Source organism: Zeugodacus cucurbitae, chromosome X, assembly GCF_028554725.1.
Source record: "Zeugodacus cucurbitae isolate PBARC_wt_2022May chromosome X, idZeuCucr1.2, whole genome shotgun sequence".
Classification (NCBI taxonomy): Eukaryota; Metazoa; Arthropoda; class Insecta; order Diptera; family Tephritidae; genus Zeugodacus; species Zeugodacus cucurbitae.
The window spans coordinates 33,312,014-33,331,490 of NC_071672.1; the positions used below are offsets into that span (position 1 = coordinate 33,312,014).

Consider the following 19,477-nt stretch of genomic DNA (forward strand, 5'->3'; position numbering starts at 1 on the left):
TCTCCAAATTGAGATCCCTTATGCGGGGATCACAGGGATCGACCTGGCGTAAGGAGTCACGCTCATTTGCTAAAACTGCCGCTTCAGCCGGGAAATTAGGACGCATGCTAGCAATTCTTCCGGCTGGTATTGAACGAGCAGTAGCATCGGTGATCACCTTGCGGAATTGACGTTCGCCAACGATTACGTCCGTAGGAATGGGAAGAGCGGCGAAGGCATTCTCGGTGAATTCCGTGAAGCCGTCCCAGTTAGCTTTGTTAAAGTTAACATAAGAGCGGTTGTCCGCGGAAATAAAGTCAGGAGGTTTTTCAATCGAGATAATTATGGCCAGGTGGTCTGTTGCAAGAGTTAGCATAGGTCGCCATGTTATGCTGTTGCTGGGGGTTGGTCAGATTGGTCAGACTGGGAGTCATGCTGTCTACTTGAGCTCCTGGGGGCCGAAAGGGCCCTAAGTTGGCCACTCCCTGAGGGTGGCGGCGCATTGCGCGAACTGGGTGCAGGTTGCACTGCCGTAGAGGCAACAGTCGCAGTATTGCGTTGACAGCAAGGAGCAGCAGAAAAATACCTCAGGCCCTGGGTTGGACTCGATGCCAGCCCGGAGTAAGAGGATATGGCCACTCCCTGAGGGTGGCGGCGCATTGCGCGAACTGGGTGTAGGTTGCACTGCCGTAGAGGCAACAGTCGCAGTATTGCGTTGACAGCAAGGAGCAGCAGAAAAATACCTCAGGCCCTGGGTTGGACTCGATGCCAGCCCGGAGTAAGAGGATATGGAGCAACCCTGCTGCAAAGCTTTGCTCCAATGACGTACAACTAAACTTAAAACTAATCGATCCAAACAGGGTTAGATCGCCGAAAGGGCAGCCCTTGACCGGATAAAATCCGGGTCAACTCCGGTGCGTAGAACCGGCTGCTGTGGGTGCTTTCATGCTTTAGAGAGAGAGGCGTGGTGCGCTGTAGTGGACTCTGCTATAACCGCGTAAGCGGTGTCTGCGCCAGTCAAGAAGAAGAAGTTTAGAGTCCAAATTTCATATTTCAGAACTCTTGAATTGGCATACAGCAGTCACATTTCATAAAAATTTCCTTCCATAAATCGAACATTTCTACCAGGACATATGTAATACAAAATTTAAAAATTTGCTATCGAGGCAAATTTTTAAGCGAGTCCCTATATCGAATGGAGGCGAACAATAAATATGATATTTCACTTAGGGATTGCATAAATTATAATTATTAAATAGCAAACTGTAACCAACCAAATTACCGAATACATGTTTCAACGTATGTACATAAGTTTCAACGTTTGTGGAGTGTGGTGATTCGAGTTAGGAAAGTTCAGCTTAACTTAATATATATATATAATCATGTATAAAAAAATTGACCGACAATAACAAGCGATTCCAAATACTGCTCACATTTTGACAGAACCATTCGAAACTACGGTAATTTATTTTCATCGGATAAATGAGCTCTTGAAATATCTGGATGGTAAAAACATAATAATTATTACATATTTTTTAGTTTCTTTACTTTTTGGAAGTCAGATCATTTTTGTTATTTCTGAATTTGTGTATCATTGTAGCTTTTACATTGTAAAGTGGCTTTTAAGCGATAATATTGGTTTAGATTGTGGATATCTTTATATACAAATAATTATTTTCTCTGTGATTTAATTATATCAGCCCAAGCGGGTGCACAGCAAGGCGAACAAGAATTGGCAACAAAAATGTTACAAATACAATCGAAACGCTTTTATTTGGATGTGAAACAAAATAGACGTGGGCGATTTATCAAAGTCGCAGAGGTAAATATATTAAATATGGTATAACATATATATACAATTATTAATAAAATTTATTAAAACATATTACATCTAGATTGGCGCAGATGGCAGACGTAGTCAAGTTTATCTGGCTTTATCGACTGCCGCTGAATTTCGTGATCACCTTTCAACATTTAGCGATTATTATGCTTCTCTGGGTGAGTAATCGAAAATCAGAAATATTTAAATATATTTATAAATTTGTTGAGACTGCGAAATCAGCTTATTTCTGATAATGGGAATTAATATAATAGTGAATCATGACAAGATAGTGAGGTGAGATCAACAAGTTATTTTTAGAGCTAAAGTAAAATATACAACACTAGCAGACCCGACCACACGTTTTCGTGGCTAAAGTATACATTAAATTAAGTTGGTCCAATCTTGGCTTCGGCGATGATATTGATTAATCGAGTTTGATTTATGTTACGCAGCATGATGACAACTCACACTACTTTTAATTGCCAAGTGAGTGGTGATAGTACAGGCAATTTTATATAGTTTGGGATAATTGACTACGTCATCCTGGTTTGTAGCTGTGTCAACTCTTTTGGACCGAAATTCTAAATTGTCACATTAAGATCATCGATATCTTTTTTTTACCACCAATATAGGTCATTCAATCAGTCATTTATGGTGATCATATTGAGGTTTCATGTCAGCAAAACTTCTCTTTCGAGTCAATGAAGTGACAGAAATGTGTTGGAAATGTTATTAATCCATCGAGGTGTCAACAGCGACCCTACCATTTGCAACTGATTCTACAATCCCAATTTGATATTTTTGCAAAAACACTCATATGTTTGTTGTTAATTGGCGATTCTTTATGTGTCACCACAAATTATATGATTTTAGGCATGCGATTAGCTCGTCAATAACAGTTGATCCAGGAATAATTGAAGAGTCTGGCGTAAGTCACCTGCTAAAAGAATCCTGGCTCCACCAAAAACGTTTATCGACAATCAAGATATTTTAAAGTCCTGTGCAGTACCTCCAGCGACTTCTTGAATATTTGGAAAATTTTCGTTATAGCGCTATTTTTGGCGATTTTGCCGAGTGGTGTTTTGTTCATTTGCAATTTAGGGGTAATTTCAAGGCCGAATGTGCCGTTTGTTTGCCTACTAACAGGTTCCAAGTTACCCCTATTCCCGTTAACCTTGGTGGTGAAAATGAGTGAAATTGGTTCTGGAATCACATCAGCCCTTATATACTATATATTATGATTTTCTATGGGACTTTATGCCGTATAGGTCAAATTGTTTGTTATCTTAATACAATTACATCAATAAATTGCGAGAGTATAAAATGTTCGGTTGGACCCGATCTTAGCCTTTCCTTATTTGTTACAATTTGTTTTGGGCTATCGACACAACCTTATGCAACTGAACAATAACAAAAATATTTTAACAAAGTCACAATGATAACCTTCAAAATATTATTTTTTTGTTTTCTCTTTTTATATTTTTCTTTTCAACTCGAATAAAATTCTCTTATTATTATCTTCCTCGCAATTTTTCCATATTTACTCACTTTCTAATCATTTTCTGGCTTTCCACGAATATTTCAAGCAGGGACCGGAAATAAGAGTTATTTTACAATTTTTAATCAAAAAAATCAAACTTAAAGGAACATCGTAGAAATGTTTTGATTACACCATCATGATTTTTAGGTGAACTATATGCGAAATATTGTATGATTTTTTAATTTTGATTTTTATATATTTAGATCAAAAATAAAAGTTATTTTTGATTTTTATTTTTTTAGATATAAAATAAAAATTATTTTTGATTTTTATTTTTTTAGATCAAAAAATAAGAATTATTTTTGATTTTTATATTTTTAAATCAATAATAAAAATCAATTCAAAATTTGTGACATAATATGTTTCTTAATCTCTGTTAAGCTTTAAAGTAAAACTAAGGTGTACGGTTATAATAACAACAAAATGTTATGCCCCTGAACTTGATAATGGATAGAACGCATATATTCATATATAAAAATAGGAATCATGCAGCATATTGTAATACATACGGCATAAATAAATAAATAAAAATTTTGAATTGATTTTTATTATTGATTTAAAAATATAAAAATAAAAAATAATTCTTATTTTTTGATCTAAAAAAATAAAAATCAAAAATAAATTTTAGTTTTGATCTAAAAAAATAAAAGTCAAAAATAACTTTTATTTTTGATCTAAATATATAAAAGTCAAAAATAATTTTTATTTTTGATCTAAATATGTAAAAATCAAAAATAACTCTTATTTTTTGATTTTTTTGATAAAAGTCATAAGAGTTACGGTCCCTGATTTCAAGACTAAAATTAGCCAGATCGGTTTGGCCGTTCTCGTTCCCGAGTGACGCCTACAACTCTACAACGCATAGTTAACCGCCGAGCGGCTTTTCAAAATTTTTAACTCGTAATATCTTTTGAATGGAATGTCAGAATCTAATAATTCAAAAAGTTATATAAAGGTTTTGAAGCGATCTTAAATAATAAATCATTTATTTCGATAAGGATTAATATAAAGGTATAAATAAAGAGCCTTTTCAAGTAGTAGTAGTAGACTAAAATTAGCCAGATCGGTTTGGCCGTTCTCGTTCCCGAGTGACGCCTACAACTCTACAACGCATAGTTAACCGCCGAGCGGCTTTTCAAAATTTTTAACTCGTAATATCTTTTGAATGAAATGTCAGAATCTAATAATTCATAAAGTTATATAAAGGTTTTGAAGCGATCTTAAATAATAAATCATTTATTTCGATAAGGATTAATACTAAGGTATAAATAAAGAGCCTTTTCAAGTAGTGGTATTTTAATTAATTTTTTATGTAAAATCGCTTATTGTGACAAATAGTTAGAGATATGATGTCCCTACGTTTTTTGTATATAATGATAAGTTCTACAAAATTGTAGTACATCACTTTGTTATATCTTCAATCGTTTTCGCAGCATTCGCGATTAAAGAAAGTTTTTTGGTATTTTTTTTTACATTATCGGAGTTTTGGTAAGGAACCCAATTTTTTTTAAACTAAATATAGCCTATGTCACTCAGGGATAGTATAACTTTCCAACGGTGAAAAAATTTTTCAAATCGGTTCAGTAGTTTCGGAGCCTATTCGAGACAAACAAACAAAGAAAAAACAAACCTTTCCTCTTAATAATATTAGTATAGATAATATAATATTCCTTTCCTCTTTATAATATTAGACAATAATAATAATAAAAATAATTATCCTTTAAAACTATTCATATGGAGTATTATTAAATACAACATTGTGGTTTTGTGTACGCAGTATTATGTTTCTGTTAATTTTTTTTACTTAAGAAATGAGTTGTATGCATAAATACACGCAATGACTAATATATTCACTTTTATTCATGTTTGGAGGGAAAGAATATCACATTTCATTTCTTATATCCCTTAAAAAAATAAAAATAAAGATATAAGTAATAAACATTGCAATAGAAACTTAAATTTTTAGCAGACAATTAGATGACTGTAAAAGTTGCTGCACAAAATAATAAGTGCAACAGGTATCCGAGAGTGAGAAAATATATTTGTTTCCATATTAGTGACATACCTTTCTCAGAATAAGACAATATCATGTTTTCTAAGATATATTTATGTAGGTACCCATCCATGGTGTCTGTAATACCATGTATTGGTCCTGCACCATACCATGAAAAGCAGATATGTTTAACGGTCTTTGTTGAAAGCCATGAACGCAATTTTTTATCTTTCGGAGGGGATCATTTCTGGCATAATTCCCGAACAAATTGTGTTTCCTCGCTCCATAAGATATTGCACCACATTTTTCGCTGACTGGGTCGGACCAATTTCCATAATTATTCGCGAATTCTAAACTCATTTTGAAACTTTATTTCACAATAAATGTATTATGTTCGCGATTCTGTCAGGTGAATTAGCTCATTGTCGACTAGGTTGGGTCGTTCAGTAAAATATTATGGTACCAATATCGGTTGAAATGATTCTAGAAGTCATGAATAGGTCCTTTTCCACTTTTAACAAGGGGCTATACACACGAAAGAACGATCCATTCAAATAAATCGTCCACTTTGTTAAAAATTTTAGAATAATTAACAATTTACTTAATATTTTGACCACTTAAAAAATGAAATTCTACACGCCTACGCCACGCTCCAAAAGGTATGGCCTATCAAAACCAACCCAGAGTTGCAGGCTAAGGGAATGTACTTCTTATTTTGACCATATGTTTATATACAGTATGTCAACTATTATATATATATAGCAAAAAATATATTTGATTGAAACTTTTTTATTTGTAATGAGAATCCAATAATATTTCATATAGTAAATTATTAAAGGTAATGAATTAAAACCGACAACTTTTTTTCAAGCACATTTTTCATTTCGAAGAATTGTTGAAAATGGCTCCGCTGGACATTTGTTCAATTGGTTGGCATTAACATTTTTGATAGCTTCTTTTTTCACATTTATTCCATCCCTATGGAAGAGATCACACTTGATTTGACCCGCATTTTCATGCACACCAATCTTTATTAGCCTAACAATAGGTCTTTCTCAAGAGTGTTTTTATACATAAAATACTAATTGATTGTCTTATTTTTGAAACCACGCCCTCAGGAACACCGAGTCTTGTAATTTCTCTCTGCATTGTGTTTAAATCAATAAACCTTTTAATATTTTCCATTATTATTGTATTTAGAATATTGTATTCAGAATAGAAAATAACCATATTTTACTTAAATCTTGAATCGAATTACATAATAAAAGGAAAAACTTGCATAGCGGAGCAATATTAAGACGACCAATACTTCTTTATTTAACAAAGTCAACTAATGAGCACATGGTTTTCTCTATATTTCTAAATATTCTTTGAAAAGTAACGGCATATTTCCAGTAATTACGCAGGCCTACTTAATGAACTTAACTTTTTTGCTCAAAAGTTTATTTTAACAAAGAAAGAACAAAATATATTTTATTTTGAAAAGTATGTGATCAAATAGTTCACATACTGTATTTACATAATTATACAATGTCTAAGGTACTGGCCCAAGCAGTGTTTGCATGGTTTAATTTGCTACATTTAATTTTGAAAACTTTTATAATAAAATGATAGAGATATATCTGCTAATGTCTAATAAAGTTTCCTTGTTTTTTGTAACATTGAAAGTTCTCGATACCAAATGAGCATTGGGCCATTACCTTTAATATATAATAACATTATAAGACATACATTTTAAACCATAGCAGTCAAATTCGCAGGGCCACCAAATCCAGATAATCTACCTGAGGATGGAAAATTAAAATCGGAGATGATGATCAAAGATAATAGACGATATTATTTAGATTTAAAAGAAAATGCGCGTGGACGATTCTTACGAGTAAGTACATGTATCAAATATTATATTATTAAATTATTTTGTCTTATAACAATTGAAACAAATATTAAATTTTTGCATGCCCTTTCCCTATATACAAAAGTTTTGTTTCAATCTACCTATCATTCTCAAAGCGTATTTTTCAAACTGTAAAAATCTCAACAAACATGACTTAGTTGCATTATTCTGTTCTTCATACATTAAGAAATATATGGCACGACATTTCAAATTTGTAATATCTGCAACCGAGTTTTATCTGCGTACTTCAAAAATTTAATATAATATGTAAATATATTCATCATATTAATGATGTCTCCCATAATAGCGATACAAATTTATACATAATAGCCATGAACATATAAATGGTACAAAATTATATTAGCTTTATTCGATTGGGGTTTGCTCGCTTGTCAAAAATCTTGGTTTCTTTGAACATCTGTGAGTGTTCGATTGGCTTATCTCCAAAGCTTTACGAGTCGAAGACCACTATTATGTGTTAATATTATTCAAAAAGAAAATTAGTGAAGAAGAAAACTGTTTGCTTTTATATCGTCGCCGCAGTAGCTCTTACATATGTAGTACTCAAACATCCTGTTATGTTTTTTTAATTGATTAACAATTTTGTGAATACAATGCTATTTGTGAGTGGAAACACTTAGTTGCTTAGTAGAATACTTATTTATTATAAGTACTTTTAGCACACAATTTTGGAAATGCATGAAGGATACCGGAATGTGGCCAAAATTGCTAAAATTGTAAATATGAACTAATCTGTCTCACTTATTGAGAAAGAATATTCTGTAGACATGTCGGAAGTCGTATAGAAAACTGTTTAGACGCATTTCCGCATTTGTTCATTGTCCCAAACACAATGAATACAATCCAAGGTTCACCCATGACACTGTGACACTTGAGTGGAAATATTTTTGTTTGAGACACATTTTCTTGACCTAGCGTAAACCCGATCCGTACGGATCACCGGCAAAGTGGATAAGTTCCATTCAAAAAACCATATGTATTATTAGATAGAAATTTATCCAAAAGGACCACAAAAAATCTTCCAAACTGGTGAAAAATAGGCTTAGTGCACAATAGAATTAAACTAGTTGACCCAGAGAAGGCAATAAATGAGGAGATTTTTTTCTTAGAATAACATAAATAAAGTATTCAAATTCTTTATTAGCTATGTATTTTGGAGCATGAGATGCACTCTCCAGTCAAGAATCTCGTGATAGACGACCTTTTTTTCATTTTTCAATCAACTTTCAAGGATTGGATATTTATAGCGAATGCAAGACGGATCGGAAATTGAATTCAAACGCCATATTGGTAGGGATCATCGAGATCCTCAAAATTAAAACATCTTTTTGTTTTACCATCAAACGCGTTTCGTTGCACAGTCTTAGTTGGATTAAGTTTCGAATCTTTAATCGTAAATTGTATGGTTGTACAGGCACATCCAAGAGTATAAAAAATCAATTGAACAATTAATAGCTTTATCTTAATTTTTTACACAGTCAATAGAATTGGATGAATGAAGTGCACCAATGATCTAATTCTGAATTATATAGTTTAAGTCGTTTACATCTATATCCTTAGCCGGAAATATTGCTCGCACACTCAACCATTCATTATTTTATACCTTGTTAATGAGTTCGTTTTCGATAAGACAAAGTTACAGAAATTCGAAATGCGTTCGATTTGTCGAAAGGTACTCGACCAATTACCCGCTTGAAGAACAACAAAGCAGCGGGGGCCGATAGATTACCGGCAGAACTATTCAAATACGGCGGCGAAGAACTGATAAGGTGCATGCATCAGCTTCTTTGCAGAATATGGTCGGAAGAAAGCATGCCTGACGATTGGAATCTCAGTGTGCTCTGCCCAATCCATAAAAAGGGAGATCCCACAATCTGCGCCAATTACCGTGGGATCAGCCTCCTAAATATCGCATACAAGGTTCTATCGAGCGTACTGTGTGAAAGACTAAAGCCCACCGTCAACAAACTGATTGGACCTTATCAGTGTGGCTTTAGACCTGGAAAATCGACAACTGACCAGATATTCACCATGCGCCAAATTTTGGAGAAGACCCGTGAAAAGAGGATCGACACACACCACCTTTTTGTCGATTTTAAAGCTGCTTTCGACAGCACGAAAAGGAGCTGCCTTTACGCCGCGATGTCTGAATTTGGTATCCCCGCAAAACTAATACGGCTGTGTAAATTGACGTTGAGCAACACCAAAAGCAACACCAAAAGCCCAATCCATAAAAAGGGAGATCCCACAATCTGCGCCAATTACCGTGGGATCAGCCTCCTAAATATCGCATACAAGGTTCTATCGAGCGTACTGTGTGAAAGACTAAAGCCCACCGTCAACAAACTGATTGGACCTTATCAGTGTGGCTTTAGACCTGGAAAATCGACAACTGACCAGATATTCACCATGCGCCAAATTTTGGAGAAGACCCGTGAAAAGAGGATCGACACACACCACCTTTTTGTCGATTTTAAAGCTGCTTTCGACAGCACGAAAAGGAGCTGCCTTTACGCCGCGATGTCTGAATTTGGTATCCCCGCAAAACTAATACGGCTGTGTAAATTGACGTTGAGCAACACCAAAAGCTTCGCCAGGATCGGGAAGGACCTCTCCGAGCCGTTCGATACCAGACGAGGTTTCAGACAAGGTGACTCACTATCGTGCGACTTCTTTAACCTGATGCTGGAAAAAATTATAAGAGCTGCAGAGCTAAACCGAGAAGGTACAATCTTCTACAAGAGTGTACAGCTTCTGGCGTACGCCGATGATATTGATATCGTCGGAAGCAACAACCGCGCCGTTTGTTCTGCTTTTTCCCGCATGGATAAGGAGGCGAAGCGAATGGGTCTGGAGGTGAATGAGGACAAGACGAAATATCTCCTGTCATCAAGCAAACAGTCGGCGCATTCGCGTCTTGGCTCCCACGTCACTGTTGACAGTCATAACTTCGAGGTCGTAGATAATTTCGCATCAACAACACGAACAATGTCAGCCTCGAAATCCAGCGCAGAATAACTCTTGCCAACAGGTGCTACTTTGGACTGAGTAGGCAATTGAACAGTAAAGTCCTCTCTCGACGAACCAAAATCAAGCTCTACAAGTCGCTTATCATTCCCTCTGATGTCAACATCAGATGAGACGACACTAGGAGTTTTCGAGAGGAAAATTTTGCGTAAGATTTATGGTCCTCAGAACATTGGCAACGGCGAATACCGCAGACGATGGAACGATGAGCTGTACGAGTTATACGACGACATTGACATAGTTCAGCGAATAAAAAGACAGCGGCTACGCTGGCTAGGTCATGTTGTCCGAATGGACGAAAACACTCCAGCACTCAAAGTGTTCGATGCAGTACCCGCCGGAGGAAGCCGAGGAAGGGGAAGGCCTCCACTCCGTTGGAGGGACCAGGTGGAGAGCGACCTGGTTAAACTTGGGATCTCCAACTGGCGCCGAACTGCGAAGGAGAGAGAGAGGTGGCGCACTATCGTCGATTCGGCTATAACCGGCTAAACGGTTGCAACGCCAATCACATACATACTCGACCATTACCAATTGTCAGCAATTGCTCAGAGATATGTTCAACAGATGTATCCTCAAGGAACACAACTCTCTGTTTGTTGTTAGTTGAAGTTCATTCACATAACGTCATTTGATAATTTAAGACAAAACTATCAATCAATCTCATCAAAAACTTATGGATGGAAGTCAACATTGAAATGGCAATGAAATTTTATAAAAAGTTTGGATGACTTTTGGATTACCTTTCGGAAAGTTTGTTATACCGTACTTAAACTTAAAGTTCAATGTTTATTACTCATTGGGAGTATGAGTCGCAGATGTGAAGCAGTAAGAGCACAAAATAGTAACAATACAAATATAATAGGCACAATAGACCAAAGGTCGCTGTACAATCCTTTATACGTTCATAGCTGTAAAAATATGGATTTTTTTTTGTCAATATTTGTTTATTTATTGAATCTGGGGTTGGATGATCTCGGAGTTTGGATAAATATTTGTGTCTGCTGTTCTCTACTTCTTTCTTTACCATGAGAATACCAAGATCTTTATGGATATTTTCATTACGCATGTACCATGGTGAGCACGTGATTGTTCTAAGCATTTTTGATTGAAATCTCTGAATTATATCGATATTGGTTGCACAGGTCGTACCCCACAGTTGAATGCCGTACATCCAAATCGGTTTTATAATCGCGTTATATAACAGAACTTTGTTGTCTAGGCTAAGTTTTGATTTTTTGTTTAGAAGCCAATTTAAATTTGCAGCTCTTATCTTCATGCAGGTTATTTTGCTCGATATGTGTTTTCTCCATGTGAGCCTTCTATCTAAGTGAATACCAAGATATGTTACTTCAGTCGCTTGGGGCACTAAAATATTGTTCATTTTAACTGCCGGGCACGTTTTTGGTCTTAGGGAAAATGTAACATGCTTGCACTTTTGTTCATTTACATTTATACGCCAGTTGGTTAGCCATTCTTCGACAAAAATCAAATGATCTTCTAATACTCTTGATGCTATAATTGGGCATTTGTTTCGGCTCACTAAAGCTGTGTCATCCGCAAAAGTTGATGTCAAAACATTACTAGCTGTTGGAAGGTCAGCTGTATATATTATGTATAGAGTTGGCCCTAAAACACTGCCCTGAGGTACACCAGCTCTTATTGGTCGTTCTTCAGATATGAAGTCTCCTACTTTGACAGTAAACTTTCTATTTTTTAAATAAGACTCCAAGGTTTTATGCATTTCGAGAGGTAAGCTTTTTTTAATCTTATATAAAAGCCCGTCATGCCACACTTTATCGAACGCCTGAGCCACATCTAGAAATATAGCAGAACAGTACTCTCTATACTCGAACGCCCTTCTGATTTCGTTAGTAATTCTATGTACTTGTTCTACAGTACCATGTTTTGCACGAAAACCGAATTGGTGCGTTGGTATTACATTATTTTCATGGAGGAAAGGAGACATCTTTGATAGTTACACTTTTTCAAATATATTTTAGAAAGACAGGGTAGAAGACTGATTGGTCTGTATGAAGACGGCTGTGTCAAGTCTTTACCTGGTTTCTCTATCATGATGATCTGCGATTTTTTCCATGAAATTGGGTAGTACCCGAAACTGAAAATAGCGTTAAAGAGCAAGTAGAGCACTGTTAAAGCAATATTTGGTAACTCAATTAGCATTTTTGGAGTAATTTTATCGTGTCCTGCCGACTTTTTTGGATTCAGCTCTTTTATGATTTTAATAATTTCAGAAGATGACGTTTGAATAGACCCAAGCGACTCGTGAGCGCTATTGGAGATGATTGGCAGCTTAAAGCTGTTCTTTGGGCAATTAGGTTGAAATACCTTTTCTAGGTGATTTGCAAAACAATTTGCCTTATCCTCGTCGCTTCGTGCCCAGTTTCCACCCAAACCTCTTATAGGCAAGTTGGAGTCGACTGGAGGCTTCATTGACTTTTGGGCTTTCCAAAGAGAATTTCGTTTGTTTGAGTTTGGACACAGTTTCTTTATAATTGTGAGTGTGGTATTCTTCCTCACGTTTAAGCGCTGTTTTTAGTTTTCGTACAGCATATTTTATTTTAGCATTTTTTGAAGCTGAGTAGAAGGGGAGCGATTTAACTGCCATTCACGTCTAGCTCGCCTTTTTTCATTTACAAGCTTTTCTATTTCATTATTAGTGATTTTTCTTCGGCTAATCGGTTTATTGTTTCTTTTTGGTGTTGCTATGACAGCTGCATTTGATATTACATCATTAAATTTTCTTATGCTTTCATCAATATCTCTTTCTGTATCTATTTTTAAATCAATATTAATGTGGCTACTCACATATTTTTTATATTTTAACCAGTTCGTTTTGTGAGATGTTAGACCCACTTTTGGCTCAACGAATATGGGTTGTTCACACAACTTTATTAGTGCAGGTGAATGGTCAGAAGATAAGTCTGTACATGTATCAACTGTCACAAGCGATCTATCTATATTTTTGGTTACAGCGAAATCAATTAAATCTGGTAGTTTGTTGCGATCACTGGGCCAGTATGTGGGCTTGCCAGGAGATATTATATCAATGTTATTGTGGTTCATAATGGTTTGGTACAGCTGGCGTCCTTTCGGATTAATAAGACGTGAACCCCAGTACATGTGTTTTGCATTATAATCTCCACCTGCTAGAAATCTATGACCTAGCGTTCCAAAAAAGTCTTTAAATTCGCTATCTGTAATTTTAAAACGAGGTGGGCAGTATATAGCCGTTAGATTTAAATCAGAATTCCGATTTTTTAAGGATATTGTTGTAGCTTGTAACTGGGCTGTAGCATGAGATTCCCGAGCATAGTGGTTTAACCGATTTCTAACCAACACTGCCGTTCCACCGTGTGCTTTTCCATCCGGGTGATTTGTAACATACAGTCTAAATCCCGGTATTTTAAAATTGTTTTTGTTTGTCAGATGAGTCTCTGATATTAGCATTACATCTATATTTTTTCAGACAGAAATTTAATAATCTCTAATTTATGTTGGTTAACACCGTTAGCATTCCATATACAGATATTTAGTACGCTCATTTTTTACTTAATAAAGTTTGCAGCATTTGGTTTTGTGATTTTATTAAATCTTGTATCATATTTTGCATAATAGACATAAATTGTGTCATACATTGCGTTAGATTTATAATCATGGTTTCAATACCACCATTTGGTGGATTTTGTGGTAGTTGCATTTGTACAGTGTTGCCTTTTACAACATTGGCATAGCTCCCTTGTACATCAATTTTTTTAAGTATACCGGGTTTAGGAATATGGTCTGAGATATCTATGATTTCATTATGGGGAGTATGTAGCATTTGGATACGTCGTGCTTGAATTCCCTGTGATAACTTCGATTTCAAATGTTTATAAACAGGACAACCCCTGTAATTGGCAGTGTGACTTCCTCCACAATTGCTGCATTTTTTGTTTAAATCCTCTTTCTTAAGGATACATTTTGAAGTGGGATGTAAATCACCACATACCACACAAACACTGCGTAGAGTGCAATATGATTTGGTATGCCCATACTCTTGGCAGTTGGTGCATTGTACCGGACCGTTTCTTTTATGTGGTTCTTCTATGGTTACTCTACGGTGCAGCAAATATTTTAAATTATATATTGGATGCACTTCGTTCTTTTTAAGCTGGTTAGAATTCGGCATCAATTCAATTCTAAACATGGGTTGCGGTACTTTATTTCTATTAAAGATGTTTACGACAGTTTTAACTGCAAAGCCACATTCTTCAAGAGCTTCTTTGATTTCACTAGAGTCTACTGAAGACTCTATACCTTTAATTACTACAGCTATGCCCTTTGAGCTCTTCAGCTGATAGGAATAATAATTTTTGTTTTTATCTGACAAAAACTTTACAACATCCATAAAACTTTTCTCAGTGTAAGTCTGTATTTTCGTTTCATCTATATTGCCTTTTTTTAAAGGCACTATGTGAAAGTTCTTTGTACCTACAATTTCGCTTAATTTAGCAACAAGAGTATTTGAGCTACGCTCGCGCAAATATATTGGGGGCGGTTTGGCATAAGCGACTGTGGTGGTACCCTTTCCTAATTAATTTCCTTTTAATATTGACGTAGCGGTCAATGCCAATCTGTACAGATGGACCCTTTTTGATTTGTACATTCTCACCTTGCGTTATGCTTTTCTTCGCTGTTTGCTCGCTTGCAGGTACCTGCTTTGGTGCGTTCATGTTTGTTGCTGGCCGTTGTTGACTGTCGTTCTCTGCTGCTTTTGTTGTTTCTAAGCTCTGCTTCGGGTGCTGCTCTGTTGATCGCTGTGATGACTCATCCTTCTCGCCTTTGCCTTGTTTGTTGGTAGGAGCTGGTTTAGCAGGCTCGACAAAGCTAAAGTAGGCATTGAGAGAATGCCTACGGCCTTGTTGGTGAGGCTGCGCAGCGCTCATGTTATTGTTTATTTTGCTCACTTATAGTTTGTTATTTATTATTTGTTTATTGTTTGCACACTTTTATTTTTGTGTTTTTTTTTTTTATTTTGTTTTGCTTGACACTTTCGGCGTTATTGGCTAAAGCTTAGCTTAATGCACTTTATAAATTGTTTTGTATATTGTGTATTTTCTTTTTGCTTTAGATAATTATCACGGAGCGCATCAAAAACACGTCTGTATAGGTTGAAAGCTCTTCACCATAATATGGATTTATACTGTTTTATTTTATTACTTCGTATAAAGTTGTATGTACATATATACGTTAAAACATATATTCGGTAATTTTCTTTGTTGCAGTTTGCTATTGTTTGGCTCTGTATCCTATGCCTTTGTTACGTGATTTGTGCAGTCTATGAGTATAATATCATATTTTTTGTACTCATATCAAATTTAGAGGGACTATTTTAAAATTATGCCCCGATAGTAAAATTTTAATTTTTTATTGTGTCCTGTCCTACCTTCAAATTAAAGAAGTAGGAGTTATGGAAGTTCCACTGTAAATATTTGATGTATTTACATCAACCAAATGGAAAGTGAAATTACCAATCACATTAACCATATATATGTCAATATTGGGCAAGAACAATACGTGGAGCGTTTTTTTTTCGATAAAATACGTGTGGTTAAGAAATCATGAAAACTTAATTATCGGGAATCCCAAAAACTACTTAATTTTGTTATTTATTTTTAGTACCAGACAACGTTATCTGGAAAATATTATATTAAAGTATCACACAAATAGGCCAATTTTGGTATAAGATCAGTAATAGAACAACATATTCGATTATTATATTAGAGTTGGCACACATTACAAATTTTGTGTTTCTTCGGTGGTGTTTATGTTATCTATATGGGAAAAACATTCGCCTTTCAACTGCAATATTAGGATGATAAAGCTATTTATTCTTTACTCCGAGTTCCATGCCATCTTCATTCCCAAATTTAATGCTAACGATGTTTTTCTTTAGCTAGTTAACCCATTTTTAGTAGTTATTAATATAACCGTTATATGAGTGGTTGGTGTAGCTATTATCCGATTTTACCCATTTTCATACAGTATTACAAAATGCAATTTGATTGTTATGGTTTGATTTGTTTTTGGAATATGTACATTAAACGTCTTAGAAGCCGGGATCACACCCACTATTCATATACTATTAACTCACAGATGCGCCTTCTTATCCTGATCTTTTGTACCAATTTTATTTAATGACTTAATTTAAGTACTATATCACTTTTCGATCGTACTATAAGAACTATATCACTTTTGTGAGTGCCGAAGAACATGTGTATCTAGTTTTATAATATATCTAAATGTTCACATAAATTTTCGCTTGATCGTATATCGGGCAGACAGACCGATTTCAGAAACTAAGTTCGTCCCGTTGCCTAACTGGGTCAATTCTCAATTATTTTGTATTTCTCGATTTGTATTATTATCAGCCAATAATTGTTTTACCATTAAAAATTCGAATCAATGAACTTCACAACTCATTGCGAGGCCGCGATGGTTTTTATGTGTTATGGTTATGTGTTTTTATAACATTATTGAACATTAATCATTATTTGTATTTCAGGTATCGCAGACTATAACAAGAGGTGGTCCAAGGTCACAAATAGCTATACCAGCTCAAGGCATGATCGAGTTTCGCGATGCGCTCACAGATTTACTTGAGGAGTTTGGTACTAATGACGGCGGGTAATTAATTCATACATATGTTTCACTGTTTGTCTTAATCCTTTAAATAATAAGTGGAAATGCAACTTTCTTAATTGCTTAGCCTTCTAACACCATATAACCCTTAGCAACATTTATTATTCGATTAATGTTGTGATCTGCTGTTATGAAAGTTGTTGGTGGATAATAAATTCGGTATATTACGAATAAACAGTTCCGATTGAAATGGTTATTGTTATAAGGGTTTTTCTGACATAGTTTACATTGGTGTACCGGTCATGATTATAATGCTCTACGCACTTTCTGCGAAAACTATTCTAATTGAAATATTTCTTCAATAAAAATTAAACCAATTAATACTTTTTATACAACTCATTCAGTTTCCTCGCTAAAAACATATTTTACAATAACTACTAATATGGCTAATATATTGTATATTTACTTGTACGAATTTTATCAGATTTAAAGGTGATTTACCAGAAGAACGCCACATGAAGGTGGACAATAAAAATTTTTACTTTGATATTGGACAAAATAATCGTGGGGTTTATATGCGCATAAGTGAGGTAAGTATTTTTCACGTCGATGAGAAAATATTCCATGGTATAGCACTGCAATCAACAGTTCAATCAATGTTCAATTTCATTTAAGGTGAAAAGTAATTTTCGTACTGCTATAACTGTGCCAGAGAAATGCTGGCTGCGCTTTCGTGACATTTTTAATGACTATTGCGATAAAATGAAGAAATCGTCCGACACATCGTCTATCACTGCCGATAATAATATTCAAACCCCTGCTAACAGTCTAAAATAAAATTTACAGAATGTAATTAAAAAATAATTTCGGAAGTTATACATTGGAAAAGAAAATTAAATAATATTAATAAAAAATACCAACGCTAATTCAACAAAAACTAGAACCAACAAAAGAAATGTTGATAGATATATTTTATTAAAATGCATACTTATTAAAACAAATCTTATTTCGTGTTGTAATTAAAACTGAAGAAGAGAAAACTAGTTACTACTATACATGTTAGATCAATAATATAAAGAAGTACGTTGTTACGTAGATGCTTCTCAATGAAACACATACAGAGATCTATATTTTAAGAATAATAATTATGCTTTCAGTTTTTGCTGTAAATGAAACAATCCAGTTAGTCAGCGTTTCTTTTAATTATTATTTAGATATCAAATACTATTAAGATTTTATTTTTATTTTTCGATAAAATTCTTTGCTATTTGTAAAAAATTTTTGACGTTAGCTTGCAGGGACATATATAGAATAAGGAAACTGCATGTAGTTCCAAATAGTAACTAAAGTCTACTGCGTGCAGCAGATATATGACCTAATTTTCTTCATAATCATTGATTAATATTCATATTTATATACACGTCTTAAAAGAAAATAACGTAATAGGTTAAAAAATGTTATTATACTATTATGATATACTTAAAACATGCAAATCCATAAAAATTAGATGAAATATTTTTGGTAACAATAAAGTTAAAACTAAAATATTCAATGGTAATAATAAAACAATGTTGTAAAAGAAGCATAAAGAGAAAATATTATATTAAAAATTATAAAACGATAGATTTAAAATACAGTGATAATATTATATCAAAAAATATTATTTAGATTTTTTGTTATCTCTAACTTTTTGAAACCATAATTGTTGAAATGTAATGTAATACCAAAAAAAAAACACAGAATTTAATTCTCAATGTGTAAAAAATATGTTTTAAATTATGTTAAGTAATATTGTTGATTTAAAATTCTTAAGAATTGAGAAATAAAAATTAATTAATACAACCGGAAAATCTGTGAATGCTGCACCATTAATAATATTGTATTATATGCAAATATAAAAAGATGTTAAATAACTAATTGATTAAACAATTAGTGGAAATAATTTAAAGCTGAAATAATAATAAAATGAAATTTAATGTGTAACTAGTAAATGTTAAGGTCAATAATAAATGTCAAAAAACGAAATTTCAGAGCAAACAAATAAAGTAAATAGAAAATTTTGTTAAACCGTGAAATAAAGCATTTCCGTGCTATTTCCAATAAAAATTTTAATTAAACTGTTATTAAAACTTAAACTAACAATTACGAGCGTGTATATCAGAGTATACACCGCAAAACGGGTACATAATGCCCTTAATACTTGTGCAGTAAAAGATTAGAGGAAATATATTACCACTTCTATTTACCCAACTTGGAACAACTGACTTCATTTAATTGCACCCAATATTATATTAGCAATTTATTGTCATGACAACCATAATATTTTAGTTTATATATGTATAAAAATTTTCTGGACATTGTAAACATGTATGCTGGAATATTAAATCAAAAATATAATGCCTTTGTATAGTCCAAGAGTAGAACTTTGTTTGCTCCAGAATTACTCCCGTTGCTAGAGTCTCACTTTTATGAGATTTTTTTTGTTTTAAATGTTCCACAAATAAGAATCGTCATACCATTAAAAAAAAATAAATTCTTCGAGATACTAGTAAGATTTTT

General features: G+C 34.1%; 1 protein-coding gene across 7 annotated transcripts in view; it reads left to right on the plus strand.

The window, feature by feature from the left end:
* Window positions 1–19,168, plus strand: part of LOC105220057 (transcriptional activator protein Pur-alpha) — a 33,746-nt gene extending 14,578 nt beyond the window's left edge. For 6 of the 7 annotated variants that reach the window (XM_011196448.3, XM_011196451.3, XM_054235592.1 and 3 more), the window contains exons 4-9: window positions 1,680–1,801; window positions 1,875–1,977; window positions 7,083–7,213; window positions 16,842–16,963; window positions 17,403–17,508; window positions 17,594–19,168. In XM_011196448.3, the coding sequence (XP_011194750.1) occupies window positions 1,680–1,801; window positions 1,875–1,977; window positions 7,083–7,213; window positions 16,842–16,963; window positions 17,403–17,508; window positions 17,594–17,755 (746 nt within the window). In that variant the 3' untranslated portion in view covers window positions 17,756–19,168. The remainder of the gene's footprint in view (window positions 1–1,679; window positions 1,802–1,874; window positions 1,978–7,082; window positions 7,214–16,841; window positions 16,964–17,402; window positions 17,509–17,593) is intronic. The other variant, XM_011196456.3, reaches the window with a different exon arrangement.
* The last annotated feature ends 309 nt before the right edge of the window (window positions 19,169–19,477 follow it).